Source organism: Apium graveolens, chromosome 7 (genome assembly GCF_009905375.1).
Source record: "Apium graveolens cultivar Ventura chromosome 7, ASM990537v1, whole genome shotgun sequence".
Taxonomy (NCBI): Eukaryota; Viridiplantae; Streptophyta; class Magnoliopsida; order Apiales; family Apiaceae; genus Apium; species Apium graveolens.
In genome coordinates, this window is record NC_133653.1 from 163,976,071 (window position 1) to 164,002,622 (window position 26,552).

General features: G+C 35.4%; 1 protein-coding gene across 1 annotated transcript; it reads left to right on the forward strand.

Moving 5' to 3' along the window:
- Nucleotides 1–19,580: 19,580 nt before the first annotated feature.
- Nucleotides 19,581–22,851, forward strand: LOC141672880 (protein IQ-DOMAIN 17-like). Its single transcript, XM_074479567.1, has 5 exons — nucleotides 19,581–20,104; nucleotides 20,335–20,610; nucleotides 21,122–21,367; nucleotides 21,451–21,588; nucleotides 21,755–22,851. The coding sequence occupies exons 1-5, from the start codon at nucleotides 19,928–19,930 to the stop codon at nucleotides 22,571–22,573; spliced, it is 1,656 nt and encodes a 551-aa protein (XP_074335668.1). The 5' UTR covers nucleotides 19,581–19,927; the 3' UTR covers nucleotides 22,574–22,851.
- The last annotated feature ends 3,701 nt before the right edge of the window (nucleotides 22,852–26,552 follow it).

Genomic DNA, 26,552 nt, shown 5'->3' on the forward strand with positions numbered 1-26,552 from the left:
TCTTTTCCGAATACTACTTGAACTACCACCGTTCAAGGTATAATCAGTTTCAAAAGTTCATCACATAGATGAGACTACAAGAAAAGACTTGGATAGATTCAATCTTTGAAATATCATTATAAATAATGAAGTTACGAGATACTTCATTAAGTCCCGATATATATATACACCTATATATATATACATTTCATACACTCCTTGAAAACCTCTGTTATGAAAATTATAAACAGAGTTGCAATATCCAATGAATTTGGAAAAATAGAATTTTGGCATAAACCTGATATCTTGCTGATTAGGCAAAGATACCAATTAAGTCACCTTTTCTAATAGTAGATGGATGAATCCCCCACTGGTCATCACCCTGGCCACATTAGGGCCTTATGTTAGACTGCCACTCAGCCACTTTCGCATTGATAGACTCCCACTGAACCACTTACACTTTCATGGACGCCCACTGATCCCATGTTGCTTATGCCGACTCAAATAGATGGACTTACTTCCCGAACGTTGGGCAAGTAATCAAAATGTTTTCTCAAAATAGCAACCTTGTTGCGAATATAAAATACACCACAGAGGTGGATCCCTCAGGTTTTGAGCGAGTATTTAAATCCCCTTCGAAAGGAAGATCTTAAATTTGAAAATGAGTTTTGGGATCCACTCTAACTTTTAAAAATCATTTTGAAGAATCGAAAATATTTTAAAAATGTTTAGAGTAATGCTGATTTAATGAAATAAATCAGTCCCGATATATGAGAAAATATCTGAATATTATTAATTAAATAATATTCCCATAAGGATAATCTTTATAAAAATAATTGAAGCAGAAGTTTTAAAACTCATACTTGAAATGAATAATAAATAACCAAAGATATACTTATACGAAAGTACGATCTTTATTTGAATAATCGAAAGTAAGTTTGATTATCGAAACATTATTCTTTAATAAAATAAAGAATATTATTTAATAAAAGAAGCGGAGTCATAAGCCCTCGAATGAATATTCAAAATAATATTCATTAAATAAAATAAACGGAGTCTTAAGTCCTCGAATGAATATTCACAATAATATTCATTAAATAAAATAAACGGAGTCATAAGTCCTCGAATGAATATTCAAAATAATATTCATTAATTAAAATAAAGTTATCGAATAAACCTTATTCGATTAATAGTTTTGAAAACTATATCTATATATCATAAATATATATATATATATAATATACTCGGGAACATCGACTCCCGGTTTAGAAAATGTTCATCTTTGGGTCCCCTATACTAAGGGTATACGCAACTACTGCTTATCTCTAGCATAGGTATTATGAAACTTATAAGCATTTGAATCAACAATTAGATATCAAGATTATGAAACAGGCATGCATATAAACCATATCAGCATGCTCCAATATATCGCAAAATTTGCTAATAACCATCATGCATCTATCACAAGATAATGCATATACATATATACATCACAACAACAGTATAACAGATAGAAAACTTGCTTGAGTGTTCCTGGATAGACTTAAGCTTAGAGTGGGTCCGATAACCTATGAACAACAATATAAGTCCGAATTAAACCCCGGTCGCTTAAGAAACTAGACTTTAACCAATTGAACCCTAACGTTCGCTTATGATCATTTCTACGCTTAACAAATCACATTAGTCATTTGAGTACCCTCGGCTCCACCATTTTTAATAAATTAACCATCAAGAATTTTAAGGCGATTCTTTCGCAAGTACCCTACCAACTGCCTAATCCACTTTACATAATTGTTTCATACTCCAATTAGTCATCTAAGGACATTAACCAAGGTTTCAAAGTAAGGCAAGGGGTAATCGTTCTTTCGCGAAACGCCGTTACTTAAAATGGTCGTTTCTCCTAAATCACACATCGGATTCAAGCGAACCACATATCAAAACGAAGCTCGTAAAATGAACTATCTAATCATGGAAATGGTAAAAACCTAACAGTGAGTTCACGGGTCCTGATGTTAAGAACAAAAGCAGTCTAAGGTAAATCGGGCATTATGACGGCTATGTTTACGCGATTACCAAAGTTTAACTACTCCAATCATCCACAAATCAACCACAAATCAACCCATAACCACCAATACAACCAAACTTCATCCAAACCTTAATACATCAGTCCATATCCTCAAGATTTTCCAATTTATTCAACCACAAATATGAACTACTAAATATACTTAAGTTTCATTAACTATAAACAAGATTCAATCATTCAAATCACTACAAACCCAACCAAACTTTAAACACACAAGCATCATGCTTCTCATGAACTATATTAATTAAAACCACTCCTAAATATTCAAAGTAAAACTAGGGTTTGAAGTTTCATACCTTCCTTGAAGCTTTTAATCAATGAAAGATCCTTGGAATGCCCATGGAAGCCTTTATCTATGCTTAAGCTACCTTGACCTTACAAATAAAATCAAGAATCAAAAATTTGTTCTTGAAAGTTACTATTCACCCTAAACTAAAATTATTTGTTTGAGATATAAAACCTTTGATTCAAGCAGTCAAACAACTTGCTCTTCTTAGTTATGAAATATAGGATCCAAAGAAACAAACCTCTTGAATTATGATTGAGTGGAGCTTGGGTTTGGAAATTTTTCTTCTTGTTTTTCTTCAAAAAACCGTGAGCAAGGATATGGGGGAAGAGAAATGAATGTGTTTGCTTGGTTGTTTCCTTTTTGTTTGTTAATTAACCTCTTACCATGGTAAAAATTGTGTGGCTCACAATCAATTAATAAACCCTTCCCATTTGGTCATGCTTATGTCATATACTTATGTCATCTTGTTACACTTGTCCTCCTCTTGTTGGTGTGATGACATCATCCTCCACTAACCCCTTTGATTAACTCTTAATTACTTGGCTAATGATCGCTGATCTGTTATACGGTTCGCTTAACTTTCGTTCTCGTTTATCGTTTGAGGGATCATACCCGGGATCTTATTACTTGGGTTCCCTTAACCTTTCTCAATAAATTATATTCTTTTTTATGATCCTCTCTTATAATCCTTGAATTTAAATCCTTTTTATCCTGTTACCTTATACTCAATTCTTTCGGTATCTGGTGGATTTTCGGGAAAAATCAAAGTGTTCGAATTTGGATTCTGACGATCTTTACTTACACTTATATACCATATAGTGTACTAATAAGATCTCAGAATAACAATAAAAGAACCTCTACAAAGTGTGGCATGAAAAGTTTTCTTATTCATCATAATATGCAAAATCACTATTCATAAGGGTTACAAAAAGTTTAAAATTTTTGGGGTTATTACAGTCTCCCCTCCTTAAAAGGATTCCGTCCCGGAATCAGATAGAAAACAATTGGGGATGCTTTTCTAGCATTGTGCCTTCTATCTCTCAAGTCAATTTTCCCGCATTGTGGTTCTGCCACAAAATCCTGACAAGCATTTGTTCCTTTCTCCTAAGCACTTGTTCCTTTTCGATCTATAACCCTTTCTGGTTGCTCCATATAGGTTACGTCTGGTTGCTTGCCTATGCGCTCATATGCCCCTATTTGTCTGGCATCAGAATTATACTTCCTTAACATTGATACGTGGAACACATTATGAACTTGCTACATATTCGGGGGTAGGGATAGCTCCTATGCTAACTTCCCAATACGTTTTAATACCTCAAAGGGTCCAACAATTCGTAAGCTTAGCTTTCCTTTCTTTTGGAACCTCATCCATCCTTTCCAAGGGAATACCTATAACAACACTAGGTCCCCTACTTCCTATGCTTTGTCCTTTTGTGTTAAATCAGCATACTCCTTATGTCCATCTTGGGCTACTACCAGCCGTCCTATGATTAGATCTATTATATCCTTGGTCCTTTGGACTACTGCGGGTCCGAGCATCTTGCGCTCTACAACTTCATCCTAACATAAGGGTTATCGACATTGTCTTCCCTCAAGGATCTCATAAGGTGATATCTCGATACTGACATACGATCTATTATCGTAAGAAAACTCAATCCACGTTAAGTGATCATTCCAAATTCTTTCAAGTCTATTACACAGACCCTCATTATAGCTTCTAGCATTATAGCTTTTGCTTCTTAATATTTTCCCGTTCATAATATTATACTGGTTATACTTTTGCTCGTTAGCGTTCTATAACCTTTTAATAACCACGTCAACCTTAGTATCACGAACGCATTAGAATCGGAATACCACCATACTTGGTACCACTTCATTTCTAGCTGCCTCCATCTTCGAAAACTTGATCTATCGTATAGAAGTAAAAGATTTTATTGAGAGATCACTATGATCATGAACACTTGTTCTATTGCACAGTTAGTACAGAAGGTGTCCAGCCTTTAGTACTTGACAAGCAATTAAACAACATGTGGTATCCTACTAGGCTTCTATCACACAGATAGATAGTCATTCGGCAATACCTCCCCTTCTGGAAGGGTTGTTCTTCTCAGCTTATACAAAATAAAAAGGAGAGAAAGGAACGAATAGAAGAGAATTGTATATGAAAAAAATACTGCCACAAATATCTGGCTTGGAATCTACCTCTGAACTATAGAGGTTTGTCATAGGAGAACAAAACATATGTGTATATATATCAACATCAAGTATTATAGCATCGCATTTCACGTGCCAGAATATTTACTATTCCGTCCATCATTCCATGGATCCATGCTCTTGCTCGAGCTCATAAACACTCACTTTTGAAACTCCCTCGACATCGAAACTCGAATAAGGGATTTCATTCTAAACATCATTGTTACTAGAATTCTATGCTTGCACTGCAACCTTCCTCGTATAGTAATACGACTCTCTATTCAAGAGAAGGAATAAGTATTCAATAGCTAGAAAATCGACTTAATTAGCCTATCAATGATAACTTATACACCACCACGACCCGATTAGTGGTACTTACTCTCAACATCCATTCCAATACAACTCTCACGGTTGTAAGTAATCGGCTCATTACTCGCAGAATCATTCCTGCATTACTATGGTCCACCACTGACCTACTGTAGTCATTCATTTTCTATGAAATCTTAATATCTAACCATACGGAGTCCATACATGTCGTATCGAATTCTTCTAAGGAGGCAACATAATCACCATTCCATGATTCATGAAGAACACTCCTGAACTTGGCGTACATATGACATGAAGCTGATAAAATTGCAAAGAGTTTCAATAAAAGCAACGATAGCAGGTTAATACCATTATTAACCATATGTCTTTAGTAGGAGACATGAAGCTCAAAGGTTCATTTAGTCCTTTCGTAACATGGTCCTGGCTTATCTCAAGATATGACCTTATAAGATAGATAGCCCGCTCACGGCGATTTCATAAATTAAATCTTTACCAAACTACTATCACGGTTGAGTATCGCACAATCATCAGATGGAATGTCAATCTTTCAAACCATAATACAATCTTCAAGGCTTTAACCATTATCACTGTATTCCTCTGGCACGAGCACCGATAATTGTCTTCTTACACTTAAAGTGTCGGCCACCTCTTTGGCCTTTCCTGATAGTAATATTTCCTTACAATCAATGTCATTTTAACCACCTTCACTAAATTTTCTACCTTATTTCAAATCACTGCTTATGTGAAAATGCTTTTCTTAAGTCCTTGTGATAAAAAAATCACCATTTTTCCATAAGTCACTGCCTTAGTCTTTAAATGTAAACATTATCATGGCTGACTCTCGATCGTACTTATGACGTCTTTTATCTTGGGCCATTCTTGCTTTAACAATTCTGATCTTCATTGGTTGAATCTATACTTCTTATGGTTTAACACGTGCCCACCTGGCATTATTATAATTACGCCATTTTTCCTTTATCAAATTTCTATTCTTGAGAACTTCGAATATTACCTTTCTCCTTATAAAACATCTAAGGTTATCCTTAAATCGTTCCTCTTGTATTCCCTAGATACAGGGCATATCAAAATATCATTTACTAATACTAGAACCATTGTTTATACACTTCTGGAAAATTTCTCCACTGATCCTTAAAGGTTGTTGTTACCTTAATCCTTTCCAATTCATACTGTCAAAACTCATATTGTCCCTATTAAGGGTGAAATGCCAACCTTCATGCATTCCCCTATGGTTCATCTCAAGTTATCGAAGTTATATCCTTAATTCCACCTTTAAAAAGGTACTTGCATCCTTCCATGGATAAATCAAGTCATATATCCTTGATAGATTATCTTATTCAATCATTCCCACCCAGATAGTCTATACCAATTTCACAATAGCATCCTTATTCAAACTGAGGTCAACCCATATGGCCTTCAAAAGATAACAATGGTTACCCGCTTTTCTTTCCTAATTTGGTGATGACAACAGGGATGTTCTAGAAGATATTGGTCGTGTTCAATGTGAACTTCTTCTTAATAATTCCTCATTTACTTTTGTTGTTTATCTTAATAGTCATCTCAATGTTGGGATATCTTTCATACCTGGCGTCTCCCTTTCTGGGTATCATGCCACCGGTCTTACACTTCACATTCTTGAAGGTCACTTCCTTCATCCAATTTTCCTAATTTTTTACTTTCTTGTCCCCTCAGTCTATCCGCGTCTCATTATTTATCCTTCGAACTATCTCAAGGTTTCCTCGAATCCTCCCAACTTACAGGGGATAAAATATATGTATCTCTTATGCCTTCAACCATCAACTTTAACTTATGGTGAATCACCCTCATCCTGACGAATACATACTTTTCTATTTCTATTACTACGAGTCTTTAGGGTTTCCTCATACCCAACTCCCTTATCATTCCTCAAACTCTATTATCTTTATTTTCCTTTCCACTTCAGTTTCTTTTTATTTTCTTTTCTATTACAATCATTTCATGAACTCACTACTCATTGACTTCAAACATCACGTCGTTCTGGGATTCTTGTCATCAGAACGAATCTTGACAACTTTTACAACTTAGCTTCATAATTCATCATACTCGTCCGCCTTTGTTCTGGCTCTAAAGCTTTTACACTATCTCCATAACCTTGGGAATTACTTTCCCGAAAACAATTGACTGAACTTCAATCAGTTTATTCTAACCTCTGGCTCCGTGCCTTTCTTGGTCTTTCACCAGCGGGTGGCCTCTCTCTTAGGAGGGTAAGTGACAAAAACAGTCTTTTGAGATTCGTCCATCATTTAGAATCTCAAATGATTCCTATATTTCCTTTAGCCAGGCTCTCGCCTCTACTGGGTTCGCTTGTTCCTTGGAACTCTGAGAGCTTAGCGACTTAAAGGTCCTGAAAGAATTTCCCACCGCACTGTCTCCTCAGGGTGGTGGTTGGGGATAATAGTCTAAGTTCTTTTTAGACAGTCCATGAATTGCCATATAGGAGTACCATCTCGGGTCTCCTTTCCTTACTCGACTTTCTGTTTCCTTAGTATGAAATGTTTCATCCTTCTCCCATACTTGGGGTTATCTTATACGTTAAAATCCTTGTTTTCTACTTCATTATGTTATGGGCTCCTTCTTTCTTAATGGCAACCTCCCTAACTATCACATTCGGGGTTTGCCCTAAATCTTATTCCTCGAGCTATGGATTTCATCTAAGATCCAGTCCTTAAGCTCTTAAACATTTGGAACCCAAATTCTGTAAGAATACCTCGTTATTCCCTTATCATCTTTCTTGGTATTAATCTCTTCTCCGGTCATTGACTCTCTGCCTTCATTCATCACTTTTTCTTGGCACAATATGATCTTTTTCGATAATTCGGGCTGTATTGCAATCTCAAACAGCGTTTCGGTACCCGCTCCGGTTACCTTCACTTCTATTTCCATTTTCTCAAAATCTCTTATCAACTCTCCCAAAGACATTTTCATCTCGAGTCTCTCCTTTATACTAAGGGCATTAGCCACCATTTTGGCTTTCCCTGGATGATAAAGAATCTCATAATCGTAATCCTTGATTAGCTCTAACCACCTCCTCTGGCGCATGTTGAGCTCTTTCTGCGTGAAAATGCACTAGAGCACTTATGGCTTGTGTAAATCTCGCACTTCTCTCCATACAAGTAGTGCCTCCAATCTTTAGGGCAAAACTATTGCCACGAGCCCAAGCTCATGGGTGGGGATATCGAATTTTATATTCCCTTAATTGTCTTGACGCGTACGCGATTACCTTTTTGTGCTGTATAAGAGCACCCTAATTCCTTATGCGAAGTGTCAATACAAATCAAAAAATCTCCTTTTTCCATCCGGCAATGCCCACATAGGGGCTGTCACCAATCTTTGCTTCAGTTCTTGAAAGTTGTTCTCGCATTTCTCTGTCCATTCAAACTTCTCAGTCTTACGAGTAAGCCGCGTTAAAGGGGCTACTATCTTTACAAACTTGAACGAACCTCCAGTAGTGACCGGCCAATCCTACCTCTGGTAGTTTCCCTAACCATGGTCATCAATTCCTCAGTGGTCCTTTATTCATTCTTGTCAGGATCCTCCACGGGATCCTCCTCAGCAACAATCCCTTCTAGGACAACATCCTCAACCGCTACATCCTCAATATGAACATCATCTGGTCCTGCGTTAGGATGCTCTATCGGATATCTCCAATTAGTAATAAAACATCATCGCGCTGTTGCTCCTCAACCTCAGGGTTCGGAGTCCCGCTACCATATACGATAACGAACTACGCTTCTATCACGATATTTATAAGGGTTCCCATAAGGGTTTTAACTGTCAGTACTACGTTAGGTAGTCCGACTATGAACTTGGCAAGAGTTCTTATTATCTTAGTGAACTTATTATCTTAACGGCACATCATCTCTGAGGTTTATAACGCTTAGCTCTGATACCATTTCTGTAACACCCCCAAATCCGGGGTCGGGGATCCGGGTTGTCACGAGTTCCATTTCCCTTAATAATACGTAATCTTAATAATCAACCAACTACTGCGTACTATGACCCCACTATACACACACACCATAAGTTATAGTCTCAGAGATGAATATCCAAAAATAACACAAGTCATTTTATTCCATAATTATAAGCCATTACACCTTAAAAGGGTTTCTGAATAAATTTACATATTCTTTGCCATTATTATAATTTATAAGTATACATAAGTCTGGTACATCAAAAGTTGAAAGCCTAGCCTATTGGTAGTTCCTACCTCAGCTACAACGGCATCAACGCCTACAGAAAACTGCGGAACGTTTCCTATCCGCTCACGAATTGGGAGCTTGGTCCTGTTCATCTTATCTATCTGTTGTTGTGTGTGAAAGAAGAAAGCATGGGTGAGCAACAAGCCCACCGAAATAATATGTATAATGATTTACAATATGTGAGCATCCTCATAGTACTCATGAAAGTCTTGGTCAAGTAAAAATGAACCAAGTTTGATATCTTATCGCGACCAAGTCGCAAAATATTCAGTATATATGTATATATACTTTTCAAAATCTTGGAAGTCCTCTTCCATGCATAATATACACAGAGTTCCAGTTTATAAATGTATAAAAATATCATTGCAAGGTGATCTTATATATCTAACCTTGTCTCAACGTTTTTGTGAAAATCTTTGTCATGTATAAGATAATCATTAACCAGATATAAGTTGAAAAGATGAAGTTACAAGATACTCCAATATACTTATATCTTTTCCGAATACTACTTGAACTACCACCGTTCAAGGTATAATCAGTTTCAAAAGTTCATCACATAGATGACACTACAAGAAAAGACTTGGATAGATTCAATCTTTGAAATATCATTATAAATAATGAAGTTACGAGATACTTCATTAAGTCCTGATATATATATATATACACCTATATATATACATTTCATACACTCCTTGAAAACCTCTGTTATGAAAATTATAAACAGAGTTGCAATATCCAATGAATTTGGAAAAACTGAATTTTGGCATAAACCTGATATCTTGCTGATCAGGCAAAGATACCAATTAAGTCACCTTTTCTACTAGTAGATGGATGAATCCCTACTGGTCATCACCTTGGCCACATTAGGGCCTTATGCTGGACTGCCACTCAGCCACTTTCGCATTGATAGACTCCCACTGAGCCACTTACACTTTCATGGACGCCCACTGAGCCCATGTTGCTTATGCCGACTCAAATAGATGGACTTACTTCCCGAACGTTGGGCAAGTAATCAAAATGTTTTCTCAAAACAGCAACCTTGTTGCGAATATAAAATACACCACAGAGCCGGATCCCTCAGGTTTTGAGCGAGTATTTAAATCCCCTTCGAAAGAAAGATCTTAAATTTGAAAATGAGTTTTGGGATCCGCTCTAACTTTTAAAAATCATTTTGAAGACTCGAAAACATTTTAAAGAATGTTTAGAGTAATGTTGATTTAATGAAATAAATCAGTCCCGATATATGAGAAAATATCTGAATATTATTAATTAAATAATATTCCCATAAGGATAATCTTTATAAAAATAATTGAAGTAGAAGTTTTAAAACTCATACTTGAAATGAATAATAAATAACCAAAGATATACTTATACGAAAGTACGAACTTTATTTGAATAATCGAAAGTAAGTTTGATTATCGAAATATTATTCTTTAATAAAATAAAAAATATTATTTAATAAAAGAAGCAGAGTCATAAGCCCTCGAATGAATATTCAAAATAATATTCATTAAATAAAATAAACGGAGTCTTAAGTCCTCGAATGAATATTCACAATAATATTCATTAAATAAAATAAACGGAGTCATAAGTCCTCGAATGAATATTCAAAATAATATTCATTAATTAAAATAAAGTTATCGAATAAACCTTATTCGATTAATAGTTTTGAAAACTATATCTATAAATTATAAATATATATATATATATAATATACTCGGGAATATCGACTCCCGGTTTAGAAAATGTTCACCTTTGGGTCCCCTATACTAAGGGTATACGCAACTACTGCTTATCTCTAGCATAGGTATTATGCAACTTATAAGCATTTTAATCAACAATTAGATATCAAGATTACGAAACAGGCATGCATATAAACCATATCAGCATGCTCCAATATATCGCAAGATTTGCTAATAACCATCATGCATCTATCACAAGATAATGCATATACATATATACATCACAACAACAGTATAAAGGGTAGAAAACTTGCCTGAGTGTTCCTGGATAGACTTAAGTGTAGAGTGGGTCCGATAACCTATGAACAACAACATAAGTCGGAATTAAACCCCGGTCGCTTAAGAAACTAGATTTTAACCAAATGAACCCTAACGTTCGCTTATGATCATTTCTACGCTTAACAAATCACATTAGTCGTTCGAGTACCCTCGGCTCCACCATTTTTAATAAATTAACCATCAAGAATTTTAAGGCGATTCTTTCGCGAGTACCCTACCAACTGCCTAATCCACTTTACATAATTGTTTCATACTCCAATTAGTCATTTAAGGAGCTTAACCAAGGTTTAAAAGTAAGGTGAGGGGTAATGGTTCGTTCGCGAAATGCCGTTACTTAATACGGTCGTTTCTCCTAAACCAGACATCGGATTCAAGCGAACCACATATCAAAACGAAGCTCGTAACATGAACTATCTAATCATGGCAATGGTAAAAACCTAACAGTGAGTTCACGGGTCCTGATGTTAAGAACAAAAGCAGTCTAAGGTAAATCGGGCATTACGACGGCTATATTTACGCGATTACCAAAGTTTAACTACTCCAATCATCCACAAATCAACCACAAATCAACCCATAACCACCAATACAACCAAATGTCATCCAAGTCTTAATACATCAGTCCATATCCTCAAGATTTTCCAATTTATTCAACCACAAACATGAACTACTAACTATACTTAAGTTTCATTAACTATAAACAAGATTCAATCATCCAAATCACTACAAACCCAACTAAAATTTAAACACACAAGCATCATGCTTCTCATGAACTATATTAATCAAAACCACTCCTAAATATTCAAAGTAAAACTAGGGTTTGAAGTTTTATACCTTCCTTGAAGCTTTTAATCAATGAAAGATCCTTGGAATTCCCATGGAAGCCTTTATCTATGCTTAAGCTACCTTGACCTTACAAATAAAATCAAGAATCAAAAATTTGTTCTTGAAAGTTACTATTCACCCTAAACTAAAATGATTTGTTTGAGATAGAAAACCTTTGATTCAAGCACTCAAACTACTTGCTCTTCTTAGTTATGAAATATAGGATCCAAAGAAACAAACCTCTTGAATTATGATTGAGTGGAGCTTGGGTTTGGAAATTTTTCTTCTTGTTTTTCTTCAAAAAAACCGTGAGCAAGGAGATGGGGGGAAGAGAAATGAATGTGTTTGCTTGGTTGCTTCCTTTTTGTTTGTTAATTAACCTTTTACCATGGTAAAAATTGTGTTGCTCACAATCAACCAACCAACCCTTCCCATTTGGTCATGCTTATGTCATCTACTTATGTCATCTTGTTACACTTGTCCTCCTCTTGTTGGTGTGATGACATCATCCTCCACTAACCCCTTTGATTAACTTCTAATTACCTGGCTAATAATCACTGATCTGTTATACGGTTCACTTAACTTTCGTTCTCGTTTATCGTTTGAGGGATCATACCCGGGATCTTATTACTTGGGTTCCCTTAACCTTTCTCAATATATTATATTCCTTTTTATGATCATCTCTTATAATCCTTAAATTTAAATCCTTTTTATCCTGTTACCTTATACTCAATTCTTTCGGTATCTGGTGGATTTTCGGGAAAAATCAAAGTGTTCGAATTTGGATTCTGACGATCTTTACATACACTTATATACCATATAGTGTACTAATAAGATCTCAGAATAACAATAAAAGAACCTCTACAAAGTGTGGCATGAAAAGTTTTCTTATTCAGCATAATCAGCAAAATCACTATTCATAAGAGTTACAAAAAGTTCAAAATTTTTGGGGTTATTACAATATCTACAGAATTTCATATGACCAATCACTACTTCTGCTTTGATCAATAAGAGCTGTTGTCCATAATTGGCATCTTCAACTTATACACATTGCTTGGGAACTGATGCAATTTTGAATGTATATATTGATTTTGAATTCCATTTTCCGATTTCAATAGATTTTAATAATAACTTGGTAAATGGCCAATCTTCTACTTCATAAAAATGACTTCTTCACTTTTAGTTATTCATGCGAACCTTGGCATAAGACAAAAACTATATCCAAATCAGATAAGTACGTCCATATAAACTAAAATATATAGCCCCACATATTTATTAGCTTTGTTTTATCTAGGTGAAGCTAAACCATGTCACAAACCCACTCTACCGGCTACAACTAACTTTGTACTATATTATACAAATTCATATAGTTTCACACTTTAAACAAGAGTCTGCTAGAATGGATATTCAAGAGGTCCGTATATGGAATTATAAATGCAAAATTGATTAAATTTTAGGCAGAGGCTTGCAATCAGAATTGAACATTGTGCTAACAAATATAAGCTCCTCTGGGGTTCACTCGATGTTCAATGCACTCTCTTACAGCAAATATTTCATAAATTTAACCACACAGATTTACCAATGATGTCATTGTCATATGTTGCGCATTTATCCTGCTAAGGTACTTTAATGGAGAGCTGAATTATTTTTCTTAGCTAATAGTTATACCGTATTAACTAGATTTGTGTTTCAGTAACATATACTCATATATGTTTGTGTGGATAATATTATAAATACATCTTAAATTTTATTTTATCTTCATATAAAATATACTACAAAGGGAGTCAAGCTAAACCTGCATATTGATGAAACACAGGAAGAAGTCGGTATACACTTTTTATAAACATTATATGCAGTCACACTAACATCATGCAACAACAAAGTTAAATGCAAAATAATTGGGACATATTTAACATACACTTGATATTTTGAGATAACTTCGCTGAAAATGTTTTCAATTATGAATTGTTCACATCGATAACCAAGCAAATACATATCAAAATCGGCACAAATTACAAACAAAATTGGCAAACATTATTAACATCGCAAACAATGTAACATCCCAGAAGTTACAAGTTAAACTAGAACATGACACGTGCCTTGCACGAGTTCTCATGCTAGTTCTTCCTATAAGCAACAACAAGATGATTAGTTCTACCACAGTTTAAACATACCTTTCTAGGTGCATTAGAAATAGGTTTGTATTTATTTTACTTATTGACACTTACTTTTCCATTTCTATTTTTTCTATGTTGTTTGTCCTTTTTTTTATTTTTACTTCCTTTAGTTTTTGCTTAAGCTATTTATGAGTCATTAAACCAATATTTACTGACTTAGTTTGTATCCGTTCACAGTAATTATCAGTATTTAAGTTCAACTTTGGTGATGATGATGAACCTTTCTCATTAACTGAATTGATACCATCAGCACTTAAATTAAACATGACAGGTTTTAACTGAACCTTGTTCAATTTTACTTTCTTATCTGTATTTACTGGTTTAGTCTCCTCAGTCTCTTTTTCATTTAATTTATTAGTATTAGATTTTTTTGTATAACCTAATCATGTTCCCCAATAGCCACATTTCAATCAAAACCTGAGTTGATTTTCCTGAATTGGTACAAAGTTTAATTACTTCTCTTTCTTTGGCTAATTCATTTTCTAAGTAATCATCCTTTTCTAATAATTTATTTTTAACATATATAACATCATCTCTTTATTTTGGAGTTTCTATCATGAAAACCAACTCAGCTTTTAGGTGATCATTTCTTTGCTTTAAGTCAGAGTTTTCAATTATAATCCTAGCATTTTCAAGATTTTGATCCCTATAACTAACATTTAGTTTTTTAAGAAATAACCTTAATTCACAGAATCATCAATATCAAAAGTAAGAGTAGTTTGAGGTACCTTCATCTCAGGAGCCTGAAGTTCACTATCAACATTTTTCATGAGAACATAGTTTGTACCCTCATCAGACTCTGATGTATCATCCCAATTCTTCTTCTTTGTAATTAAGGCCTTTTTCTTTTCAGCTTTTAGCTTCTTGCAATCAGCTGCAAAGTGTCCAACACCATCATAATTGTAGCACTTGATCTTGGATTTAACAATCTTCTCAGATCTTGACTTTTTCTCATCATTCAATCTGAAATACCTTCTATTCAGAGTTTGAGGAACTAGAGATTTTTCTGTAAAACCTTTTTGCTTTCTTGAAGTCTTTGTAGGCCATCCTCCTGAAGCTTTTAACTAATAGAGCAGCCATCTGTAGGATATTCTCATCATCACCATGATCACTTTTAGAGTCTGAGTAATCATCGGAGTTTGAGTCATCATCTGTATTTGATGACTTAGTATCGGACTTTGCAATCATAGCCTTTCCTTTTGAATGGCTTTTTCTTCCAGATTTCTCTCTTGGTTTTTCTGCAGCCTTGAGTGCAACTTATCTTGCTCTAGGCCCCTTCCTCTTGCTTCTTTACTCCATCTCCAGTTCACGAGTCTTTAGCATTTCATAGATCTCATCCATATATGTGTCTTCAAGATTATAGTTATCCCTAATTTATGTGACTTTCAAGTCCCACTTTTTAGGGAGTGCAATAAGAAATTTCAAGATTAAATCTTCTGGATCATACTCTTTGTCAACAAGTGACAAGTCATTCAGCAATTTCTGAAACCTGTCATAGATTTCAGTCAAGGGCTCATAAGCTTTTGAGTCAAAGTGCTCATACTTTTGAGTGAGTATTGTCCTTTTATTCTTCTTGATAGCAGTCGTGCCTTGACACTTAACTTCCAAAGTGTCCCAAATTTTCTTGGCCATTTTGCATTCAATCACCCTATTGGACATAAAAATGTTTAGACTTCTATGTAAAGATGTCTGACTTTTTTATCTTTCATAATGGATGAAAGATCCTTAGGAGTATAATCCTTTTTGTCTTTGTCAACCATCTTCTCCTCCTGACCAGGAACTACAATAGCCAGTTTTATGGGCCTGTGAAATCCATCATAAATCATATTCATATATTCAGGATATGTTGCTTCGAAACAAATAGTCATCTTTACTTTCCAGATTGGATATTCATTGATTTTAAAGATTGGAACTTTAATGGTTTCATATCTGCTCATATTGTGGTTGATTTAGGTTGTGGCCGGTGGTGGTGGAGGATTCTATTGAGCTTCTTTATCTTCCATTATTAATTTTTTTCTGGATCATGAACTGTTTGTGTATCAACAGCAAATTCTGATATCAATTGTTAGGCCTTCAAGTGTACTGTAGAGGAGGGGGTGAATACAGTAATAACAATCAAATCGAAATAGTTACTCAACAGTGAAGAACAATTTTAATATTAATGAATAAAAACTGATTACAATACTTTCTCAAAGGATGAACATTTATCCTTGAGAGCTGCTAGGTTATATGTATAATAAAACAATGTTCGACACATATATTGTTAACCTAATATATGCTTATATACTGCACAGTTACACAATCAATCTAGCTAACATGATATACATGAATAAGGAATACTAATACATATCCAACTATTGATTGCTACAAATAAGTAAAGTCCTACACCGACATATCTCTGCAAATATATCCTCTTGTGATATCTCCTGATTTTCAGCTTGACAAATACTGATATGAGCAAATACTGATGACAAGTAATGGTCAGCAAATACTGATGACAAATGCTGATGACGTCACCCTTTGTCAAACTCCAATATCACAAGTATTGACGACAAACTCTGATGATAAATACTGATATCATCAATTATATCTAACTAGCTCTTTAGCCCGTGCAAGGCACGGGCAATTTCTATAATTATTATTAATTTTTCTAAAATATCAGATATATCTGCATATTTATGATAAATAGATTTATAACCCCAACCCCTGCGAGTCAAAGGTATGTTCTAAAATATTATGTATAATTTTAAATAATTTTTAATTATTTTTAAGTTTTTTAAAAATTAAGTTAGTAATAATTGTTCCGAACTTAACATATGTTATTCTTATGTGATGTATTCGTTTAGTACATATGAAATTCGATTTTTTTTTAGTTATTTAAAAAAATAAGTTAGAAATAATTTTTCTGAGATTAACATCTGTTATTTGTGTGTAATGTTCATTTAGTACGTAGGAACACGTGCATGATTTACATGTGATTCAATTTACGAGTAATTATTTGAAACTATACATTATATTCTTTACTCAACATGATCTTCATGTACTTTAAAATTAGAAGGTTTGCATGTACTTTAAAATTAGTTAATGATAAATAATTTATTTTGTCAACTACTCATACTAATTAACATGAAATATGTCATTTTACTAAAAATTTGATGTCATGAAATCACGTAATATTTGTAATTTTTTTAATATCAATAATTTGTTATTATATTTTATATTTTTATATACGATATATTACTTAAAATAAAATAATTAGCTATTAATTACGGTTTAATGAAGATTAGCTATTAATGGGTAGAGAATTTAATATATTATAATAATGAAGGTATTAATACGAAATAAATAGGATGGGGTTAAAATGACATTTTACATCTTAGAGGTACAAAAGTCATTTCGATTTAATTGCCTCATCAAACTCTCATTTGCTCTATTATATATATAATAGATATTTTATTTTTATTATATGTTTAACAACACGATATATAATCATTGTTCTAGATTTATATTAAACATGTTTAATGAGATTATGTTTCATAACGTGAACTCAGGAAGTATGTTAATGTTAAAATTTAATATTGATATAATATGAAATAGTTTGAAATGTGAATATAATTAGAATTTTGAAAAAAAAATATTTTGATAAATATAATGATATTGGATATAATATTAAAATAATAACATAAACAACTGTCTATTTATATTTATATAGAAATTCACACAACGAGAATGGTTTCACTATAAAAATGTTTAATGAGAGAGCGGTTTTTAAAAGTTGTATTTGTATTATATTTATTATTTAGAAATTTAGAATGATCAATATTAAATAAAAAATACAAAAAATAATCAAAATATTAGTTTATAAGGCTATTGCGAAGTGTGGCTTAGTAAACTATTATACCTGAAAACTGTAATATGATAACTATTTAGAGACAAATTTGTTTTTACAAATGCGACAATTATCTAACGGCAACGACGGGGGAGTAATTAGGCTATCAATTTAAAAAAAAATTGTATTTTCGGGCATCTATTAACCTAACAGCCCACCGCGCTTAAAGATGAACGAGGACAAGGCTCACAGTCCACAGTCCACAGTTAGTGCTGGCCAAGTGTGCGGTCCGTGCGTGCCGGGCCGGGCCGCACACGGGTTGAACACTCGGTAATTGAACACTGAACCGGACCGCTGAATTACGAACCGGGCTCGGACCGGGTTTGAACCGTTAAAACAAGACTCGTAACCGAACCGAACGAATTCGTGAACCGGGCCGTGCGGGTTGAATTACGAACCGGGCCGTGGGCGAGCCGTGTGAACCGGGCTCGTACGGGTTGAAATACGAACTTAAAGATTTGTAATTTGATTTGTAATTTTTTAATTTTTTAATATCAGTTGAAGCTTAAAGATATAACAGAAGCCTACTTCTCAGCTTCTAATATGCAAATATAAATATGTATATATAAAGACACGCAAAATTTAAGTTGCTCTCCTCTGTAAAGCCTGTGCAGCTCAAGAGGATAATGTGAAGAGCAAGAGAAAGATTTGTTGGCCTCACATAACACACATATATACAACTAACAAGTGTTTGTTTGTGTTTAGACATACAGATAGGAGATAGCAAGCACCTTAAAAAAAGGTGTAACCGGTTCCTTACCTTCTACCTAGCTGTCTTATTCATTGTATTTATATTTTCTTGTTTTTTTTTTGTCTTCATAAATTACCATCACAACTTAAGGTGCAGCCATGGCAGAAAGAAGAGCAGGGAGCAGAGAGGAAGACGTTGGCGCGTGACCCCCACCCGCGGGCGTGCTGTGCGGGCTCGTGCGGGCTGTGCGAGCTGGCTTGCCGTGCGACTCGTGCGGGCTTGGCTCGTGTGGGCTCGTACGGTCCCGGGTTCTAAAATTGGTATTCGTGTTCGGTTCACCTAATTTACCGAGCTGTGCGGGTTTGAACCGGCCCGGTTCGGTCCGAATTTTTTACGGATTCGATACGAACCGGTCCCGAATGAGCGGTTCAAACCCGCCCATTTGGCCAGCTCTATCCACAGTCCATGGCTCCATGCGAGTTGTTATTTTTTAATTGACATTCATTAGCTGGTGCAGCATGTTACTTGGAGAGATTTGAGAAATAAAGGGCAGTAAGATTGAAGAAGTTTGATTAAGTAATCTTAAAATGTAATCTAAAACTACTAACAAGAGTAGATGAGGGCAAGGCTTTCCGAGGCAGGGCATTAATAAAGAGGGAAGTGGGGTGACTAGCTGTTTTTTTCGTTTCAAGTGTTTTTAGTATTATAACGTGAACCCTTCAACAACGTGCATTACCCACTTGAATACAGGACACAACTCTCAATGCCTCTTTCCCCATATGACCCCCCCTCGCTCACATTTATATACTGACACTTTGTAAGTATAATAATACCAATGCAGATTAATAATCTGAGAGAGATTGGTGTGTGAGAGTGAGTGTCTGTGTGTGTTTTTAAGCACATATCTCTCTCTCTCTCCGGAATAAATAATTGTGTTCAAAGCTGCTGACCAGCTAACAAGCTATTCTCTGACAACCCCACCATCACTTGTCATGTGATTCCTTCCCCACCCTTGGAATCATCAACATAATAGTAAAACCCAAAACACACACACACACACTTGGCTCCTCCAAATTCTTTGCATTCTTCAATTATCCACACTTACTGTACTACCTATATTGTAGTCTTGTGTACCTATGTTTAAGGTTGGTAAGTTACACTGATCATGGGATAATTTTTTAAAAAAAACATACATTTGCAATGGGAAAGAAAGGATCATCATCATCAGGATCCTCTTCTTGGTTAACTGCTGTAAAAAGAGCTTTCAGATCTCCTTCTAGTAAAGACTCTCCAGAGAAAAGGAGTACCAGAAGCAGAAAACATGAACACCCCTCTCCTCTTCCTTCTCAATTTCCCCAACCCTTTGATGATGACAAGGTACACTTTTAAGTTTTACGTGTGTTCGTTCCAACACAAACTAATTTTACCTCTAAACTCATGATTTGTAGTAATGCGAGACGGTGATTTGTACTAAATGCGTAGAGTTTGTAGGTTAAAATTATTTGATAGCTATCTCCATTAGAAATGATTGATTTGTGTGACCTTGGTATTATTTTGTTATTAGAGATCTCTATATGTGATTTGTTACAAATAAATTATCTTTTCAGAAGAGGGAGAAACGCAGATGGCTATTTCGAAAGGCTTCCAATGTGATTGATAATAATGCATTAGTCCAGCAGACACCATCAAATGATTTAGTTGAAGACAGGCATCATGCCATTGCTGTGGCCGTGGCTACTGCTGCAGCTGCTGAGGCTGCAGTTGCCTCAGCTCATGCCGCCATGGAAGTTACTCGCTTAGCTAGGCCTTTAACCGTTCCTCGACATTACAATAATTATGATTATGCTGCCATTCTCATTCAGACTGCTTTCAGAGGATATCTAGTGAGTTTCTCCCTTACTCTTTACTTTACGGGCTATATCTGCTTCACCTATCGGATTTGTTTGTTTAATTCTATAACTCAACCATTGTATTAACATTTAAGGTAGTTTACTTGGTTGTCAAGTATAACTAGTGGAGAAAGCAGGATGAAAGTATCTAACTAATAACATCGTCAGATCGTATTCTTTGTATATTTTCGAATTCAAAGGTAGTCCACTGTATATACCAATATTTCACCAGAAAGGTTAATTTTTAAAAAGAAACTTCTTATTAGAAACTTCAGTCTAAAGAATAGCAAAAGTGACAAAGGGTTAACATTATGACCCCTTGATCACTTTTTTTTCTGCTCTGTTTTGGAAGAGCTTGAAAATTGAGATGAGGTCTTAATGACTTAAACTACTTCTTACTATCATTACCCTTTAGAACCGTCTCCTTAGTTCCTGACTTCTTTTGTAAAGGGGAATGGGAAAAAAAGTGACCCAGAAACCTATTAATGGCAATTTTTGGTTTTAGGCAAGGAGAGCTCTGCGGGCACTAAAAGGGCTTGTAAAGTTGCAAGCTTTGGTGAGGGGACATAATGTTCGAAAGCAAGCAAAGATGACTCTTCAATGCATGCAAGCTCTAGTACGAGTGCAGGCCCGAGTACTTGACCAACGCATGAGACAATCAAATGATGGCAGCAGGAAGTCAGCATTCAGTGATACAACTAGCTTGTGGGAGTCACGATACCTACAAGATACTTCCGATAGAAAATCAATGGTATGTAAACAATTATTTGGCTTTTACTTTATTTTTATTTGTAGGAATATGGAATATGATCTTTAATCGGTATCCCTTGACAGTCGAGAGATGGAAGTAGCATCGCTGATGATTGGGATGACCGCCCACACACAGTTGAGGAGGTGAAAGCCATGCTACAAAATAGGAAGGATGCTGCTTTAAAACGTGAAAGAACTCTGTCTCAGGCCTTCTCTCAACAGGTTAATTCAGTAACATTATGTAATCATTCTCTGTATTTCTGTTTAAACAATTGCAAATTATTTCAAATAAAAATTAAATGCTTTGTAGACAATATGGTTACTTATCTTGAAACTATAAAAGCTCAAAGCTAACTTTTTCATACATTTTGAATTGGCATGACCAAAGATGCATAGAAATGGTAGAAATTCATCAATTGGAAGTGAAGCTGAGATTGGAGAAACAAACCAATGGCATGATCGAATGATGAATGGCAAACATTGGGATAGCAGGGGAAGATCTTCTATTGATCAAAGAGACCCGATTAAAACTGTTGAAATTGACACATCACAACCTTATTCTTACTTGGCTTCCAATTATAGTCGAGGAAATCAGCATCAACATTACCACCACCACCGCCACCAACAACAACAACAACAGAGGCCTAGTTCTCCTCTTCATAGAGCACAGATCAATCTACAACACCAGTCTCCCGTTACACCATCCCCTTCCAGAGCACGGCCTCCCCTTCAAGTGCGTTCTGCAAGCCCCCGTTTTGTGAGAGAAGAAAGAAGCTACCAAGCTTCTCAAACACCGAGCTTAAGGTCTAATTACCAATACAATGGTGGGTTGCAACAGCCTACAAGAGGCTCCGCCAGTGGAGCTGGTGGTGTTGGGATACCAAATTACATGGCTGCAACTGAATCTGCCAAGGCCAGAATACGTTCGCAGAGTGCGCCAAAGCAGAGGCCATTAACTCCAGATAGAGAACGAGCTTCATCAGTAGCAAAAAAGCGTCTATCCTACCCGGTACCTGATCCATACAATCTAGGATCCAGATATGGCGGTAGTTATGGACAGAGCTTAAAGAGTCCAAGCTTCAAGAGCATCAGTGGAGTAAATTTCGGGATGGAACAACAGTCTAATTATTCTTCTTGTTATACAGAGAGTCTTGGTGGTGAGATATCTCCTTCGTCAACCACTGACCTCAGAAGGTGGCTTAGGTGATAATTAATTGAATGACACAACATCACTAGAAAGCTTAGTCTTCTACCTTGTTAGGTTAGGGTTCCTAGCTTAAGCCTTTACTCTCTTTCGAATTTTCTTTAAGGATCATTGGCAAATTGACATACCGTTAGGTATTGTTAGCGTGGTGTGTATTGTAAGTTGATCCATTTAGGGTTGGTTAAATAAACAAATTGTGTAGTTGAAGAAGTCAATGATTCTTGGATGTAGCTCCGCTGTATCATTTGTTTCCCACTTTAAACATTAGTTTCTTCCTGTTTCATTGCAAGAAGCTAAATATGGGTAATCGCGGTGCGGGCGGCGCCAAACTGCACGTGCAGTTTGATCAAATTTTCAAATTGCATTCGCACCGCGTAATTTTTAAAATCGCATAAATCACATCATGAAAATGCGGTGCGGTGTGGTGTGATTTGTGCAGTTTATTTATTCAAAAAATAATAATATTTACATACAAATTTAATAATGATAGATTCTATAAACATATAATTCTCTAAAATAGAGACAAGGACCGTAATCATCATATCTAATTATCGAGATTAAACCGAAGGCGGAAGCGTACCTGAATCCATAAGTCTATAATTGTAACGATATCTGAATCTGGATAATATTCTTGATTATCGTCTTCCTCAACCAAGTACTCCTTAGGGTTTCTCAATAGCTCTCTCTGATGGGTAGAAGACAAGCCGATACGTGTACTTGATATATTGGAGACTATAATCCTTTTTATATACCACATAATTAAATCTCCCATTATAATTTAATTGGGTCTGGTATTAGGTATTCACTTATTAGGTCCATACAATAAATTAAAATCTAATTGGGTTTCTTATTTGATCACTTAATTTAACCCAATATAATAAATAACAAATATAATTGATATATTTATATGTAGCCTATAAAATAATAATTATTATTAAAAATAATAATAACAATCTCCCACTTGGGCTTCATATGAATCCAGAATCAATTATACAAAACTTTATTGCGCAACTTTATGCTATTTATCGTCCTTAGATTTTACCAAAACAATTCAGTCCTTCTACTATATATGTTTGAGATTCCGGCGGCATTCGTCACAAACTTTACGTGACTAAATCTTCCAGGGTCATCACACAAATATATTCAACGACATGAATCAATGCATGGATAAGTGGCATGGAAATTACATGTAATGTGATCTATATAATGTCTATTTCTAACTAGTCCTTAGGCAATCTCTAACGAGATTGATTCCAATTTTCTCAACTCAATGTTAAACCACAATAAGAAAATTGAACAAAAGTAGAGTGATATTTAATAAAATTCCATCAACTGCATTCTGCAGAACATAAACAACTCAATATTTATTACATAAAACACCAAAATACAAACTCCCACTAAACCAAAGTATCATATAAGGTAACACCCATATGAGCAGTATGCTCGTGAAAGACCTTAGGTGTAACGCCTTAATGAGCGGATCCACAATCATGGAGTTAGTGCCAATATGTTCTATCGAAATCTGTCAACTCTGAATCTTTCTTTAACAACTAGGAACTTAATATCTATATGTTTTGCATCTGTAGTGCTCCTATTGTTGTCTGAATACTCCACTGCTGATTTATTATCAAAAAATATATTTAATGGTATTTCAACACCATCAAGGATACGCAAACCAGTTACAATGTTTTGCAACCATAAAGCTTGATTGGATGCCACAAAACATGCTATATATTATGCAGCCATGGTGGATGAAGCTACGAGCATCTGTTTGGCAGACCTCCATGAAATCGCTCCACCATCCAGTAGATAAACATAGTCCGAAATAGATTTTCTTTCATCTTTGCATCCCCCAAAGTCAGAATCTAAATATCCAATGATTTCTAGATGATCTGATTTCCTGTATGTGAGCATATAGTCTTTTGTTTTCTTCAAATACCGTAAGACTCGTTTCACTGCTTTCCATTGCTCCATTCCCGGATTACTCAAATATCTTCCCAACATTCCAACAATGAATGTTATGTCAGGACGAGTACAAATTGAGCATACATTAGGCTTTCCACCGCCGAAGCATATGGTATCCTTTGAATTTCCCTTATCTCAAGTTCATTCTTGGGACACTGTTTGAGACTAAATTTATCTCCCTTAGACACGGGTGTATCCATTGGTGCACAATCTTTCATGCCATACATTTCCAGGATCTTTTCGATATAGCTCTTTTGTGACAATCCAAGAGTACCTCGAGAGCAATCTCTATGTATCTGAATTCCTAATACAAAAGTGGCGTTACCAAGATCCTTCATCTCAAATTGATTAGTGAGAAATTTCTTGGTATCGTGCAATAAGCCTATATAATTAGTAGCAAGTAAGATGTCATCAACGTATAAGAGAAGAAAGATAAATTTGCTCCCACTGAACTTGTAATATACACAATGTTCCACCAAGTTCACTTCAAAACCATATGATGTGATTACATGATGAAATTTATGATACCATTCACGAGAAGCCTGCCTGAGACCATAGATGGACTTCTTTAATTTGCAAACCACAGTCTTTGGATCTCCAATGATAAAGTTTTCTGGTTACACCATATAAATTGTCTCGTCAATGTTTCCATTGAGAAACGCCGTCTTTACGTCCATCTGATGTAGCTCTAGATCATAATGAGCCACAAGTGCCATAAAAATTCTAAATGAGTCTTTCGTGGAAACCGGAGAGAAAGTCTCATTATAGTCGATACCTTTCTTTTGAGTGAATCCTTTAGCGACTAGACGAGCCTTATATATTTTGATGTTACCACTCGAATCCCTTTTGGTTTTAAATACCCATTTGCAACCAATAGGTTTTGAGCCTTTAGGCAACTTGACAAGATCCCAAACGTCATTGTCTTTCATAGATTGCATCTCTTCATTCATGGCATCAATCCACTTTTGAGATTTAGGACTCTGCATGGCTTGTTGAAGATTTACAGGATCATCTTCCCCAATGTCAATTTCATCTTCATGTTCTTGTAGAAAAATAACATAATCATCTGGAATTGCGCTATTTCGCTCTCTAGTGGATCTTCTTAGTGGCACTTCTTGGGATTCATGAGGTTGTTGAGTTTGCTCAATTGGTTCTTCATGGGGAATTTCAGTATTGTCTTGAACCGGAGGACCTTGAACAATGATAGGTATCATAATCTGATCATTGCTCTCGGCATAGTCATAAATAGGATCATGACTATCTTCTTCAAAGACAATACTTTTACCTATATCTTCCCTCCCAAAATCAACATCCTCAAAAAATCTTGCAATATCAGTCTCAAAGAAGGATCTAGTAGCGGGATCATAAAATTTAAATCCGCGAGTACGTTCCGGATATCCAACAAAATAGCAACTGACCGTCCTAGAGTCCAGTTTCTTTTCATTTGGCCTATATGGCCTTGCCTCAGTTGGACAATCCCAAACATGTAAATGCTTAATACTAAGTGTTTTCTTAGTCCAAAGTTTGTAAGGAGTTCCGACCACTGCTTTAGTTGGAACCCGGTTAAGGATATAAATTGCAGTCTTCAGTGCATCTCCCCAAAGTGATCCAGGCAAGGAAGAATGACTTATTATACTTCTCACCATATCTTTAAGAGTACGGTTTCGCCTCTCAGCAACACCATTCATATTTGGTTTTCCTGGCATAGTGTACTGAGGGACAATTCCACACTCCTTTAGGAAGTTAGCAAAGGATCTTGGATGTTGCTCACCTGATCCATCATATCTACCGTAGTATTCACCACCATGATCAGATCTGACAGCTTTAATACTACTGTTTAGCTGAAGTTCAACTTCAGCTTTATACTCTTTAAATACGTCCAGAGCTTGTGACTTCTCATGTATCAAGTATAGGTAACCATACCTAGAGTAATCATCTATGAACGTGATAAAATACCGTTGACCGTTCCAAGAGGCCGTAGGGAATGATCCACATATATCGGTATGAATCAGTTCTA

What these genes read in the sequence shown, in the direction of transcription:
- LOC141672880 (XM_074479567.1), top strand. Translation starts at nt 19,928, where the DNA reads ATGGGAAAGAAAGGATCATCATCATCAGGATCCTCTTCTTGGTTAACT. An exon ending in AACCCTTTGATGATGACAAG is followed by an intron (nt 20,105 to 20,334) that starts GTACACTTTTAA and finishes TTATCTTTTCAG; the next exon opens with AAGAGGGAGAAACGCAGATG. An exon ending in CTCAGGCCTTCTCTCAACAG is followed by an intron (nt 21,589 to 21,754) that starts GTTAATTCAGTA and finishes GCATGACCAAAG; the next exon opens with ATGCATAGAAATGGTAGAAA.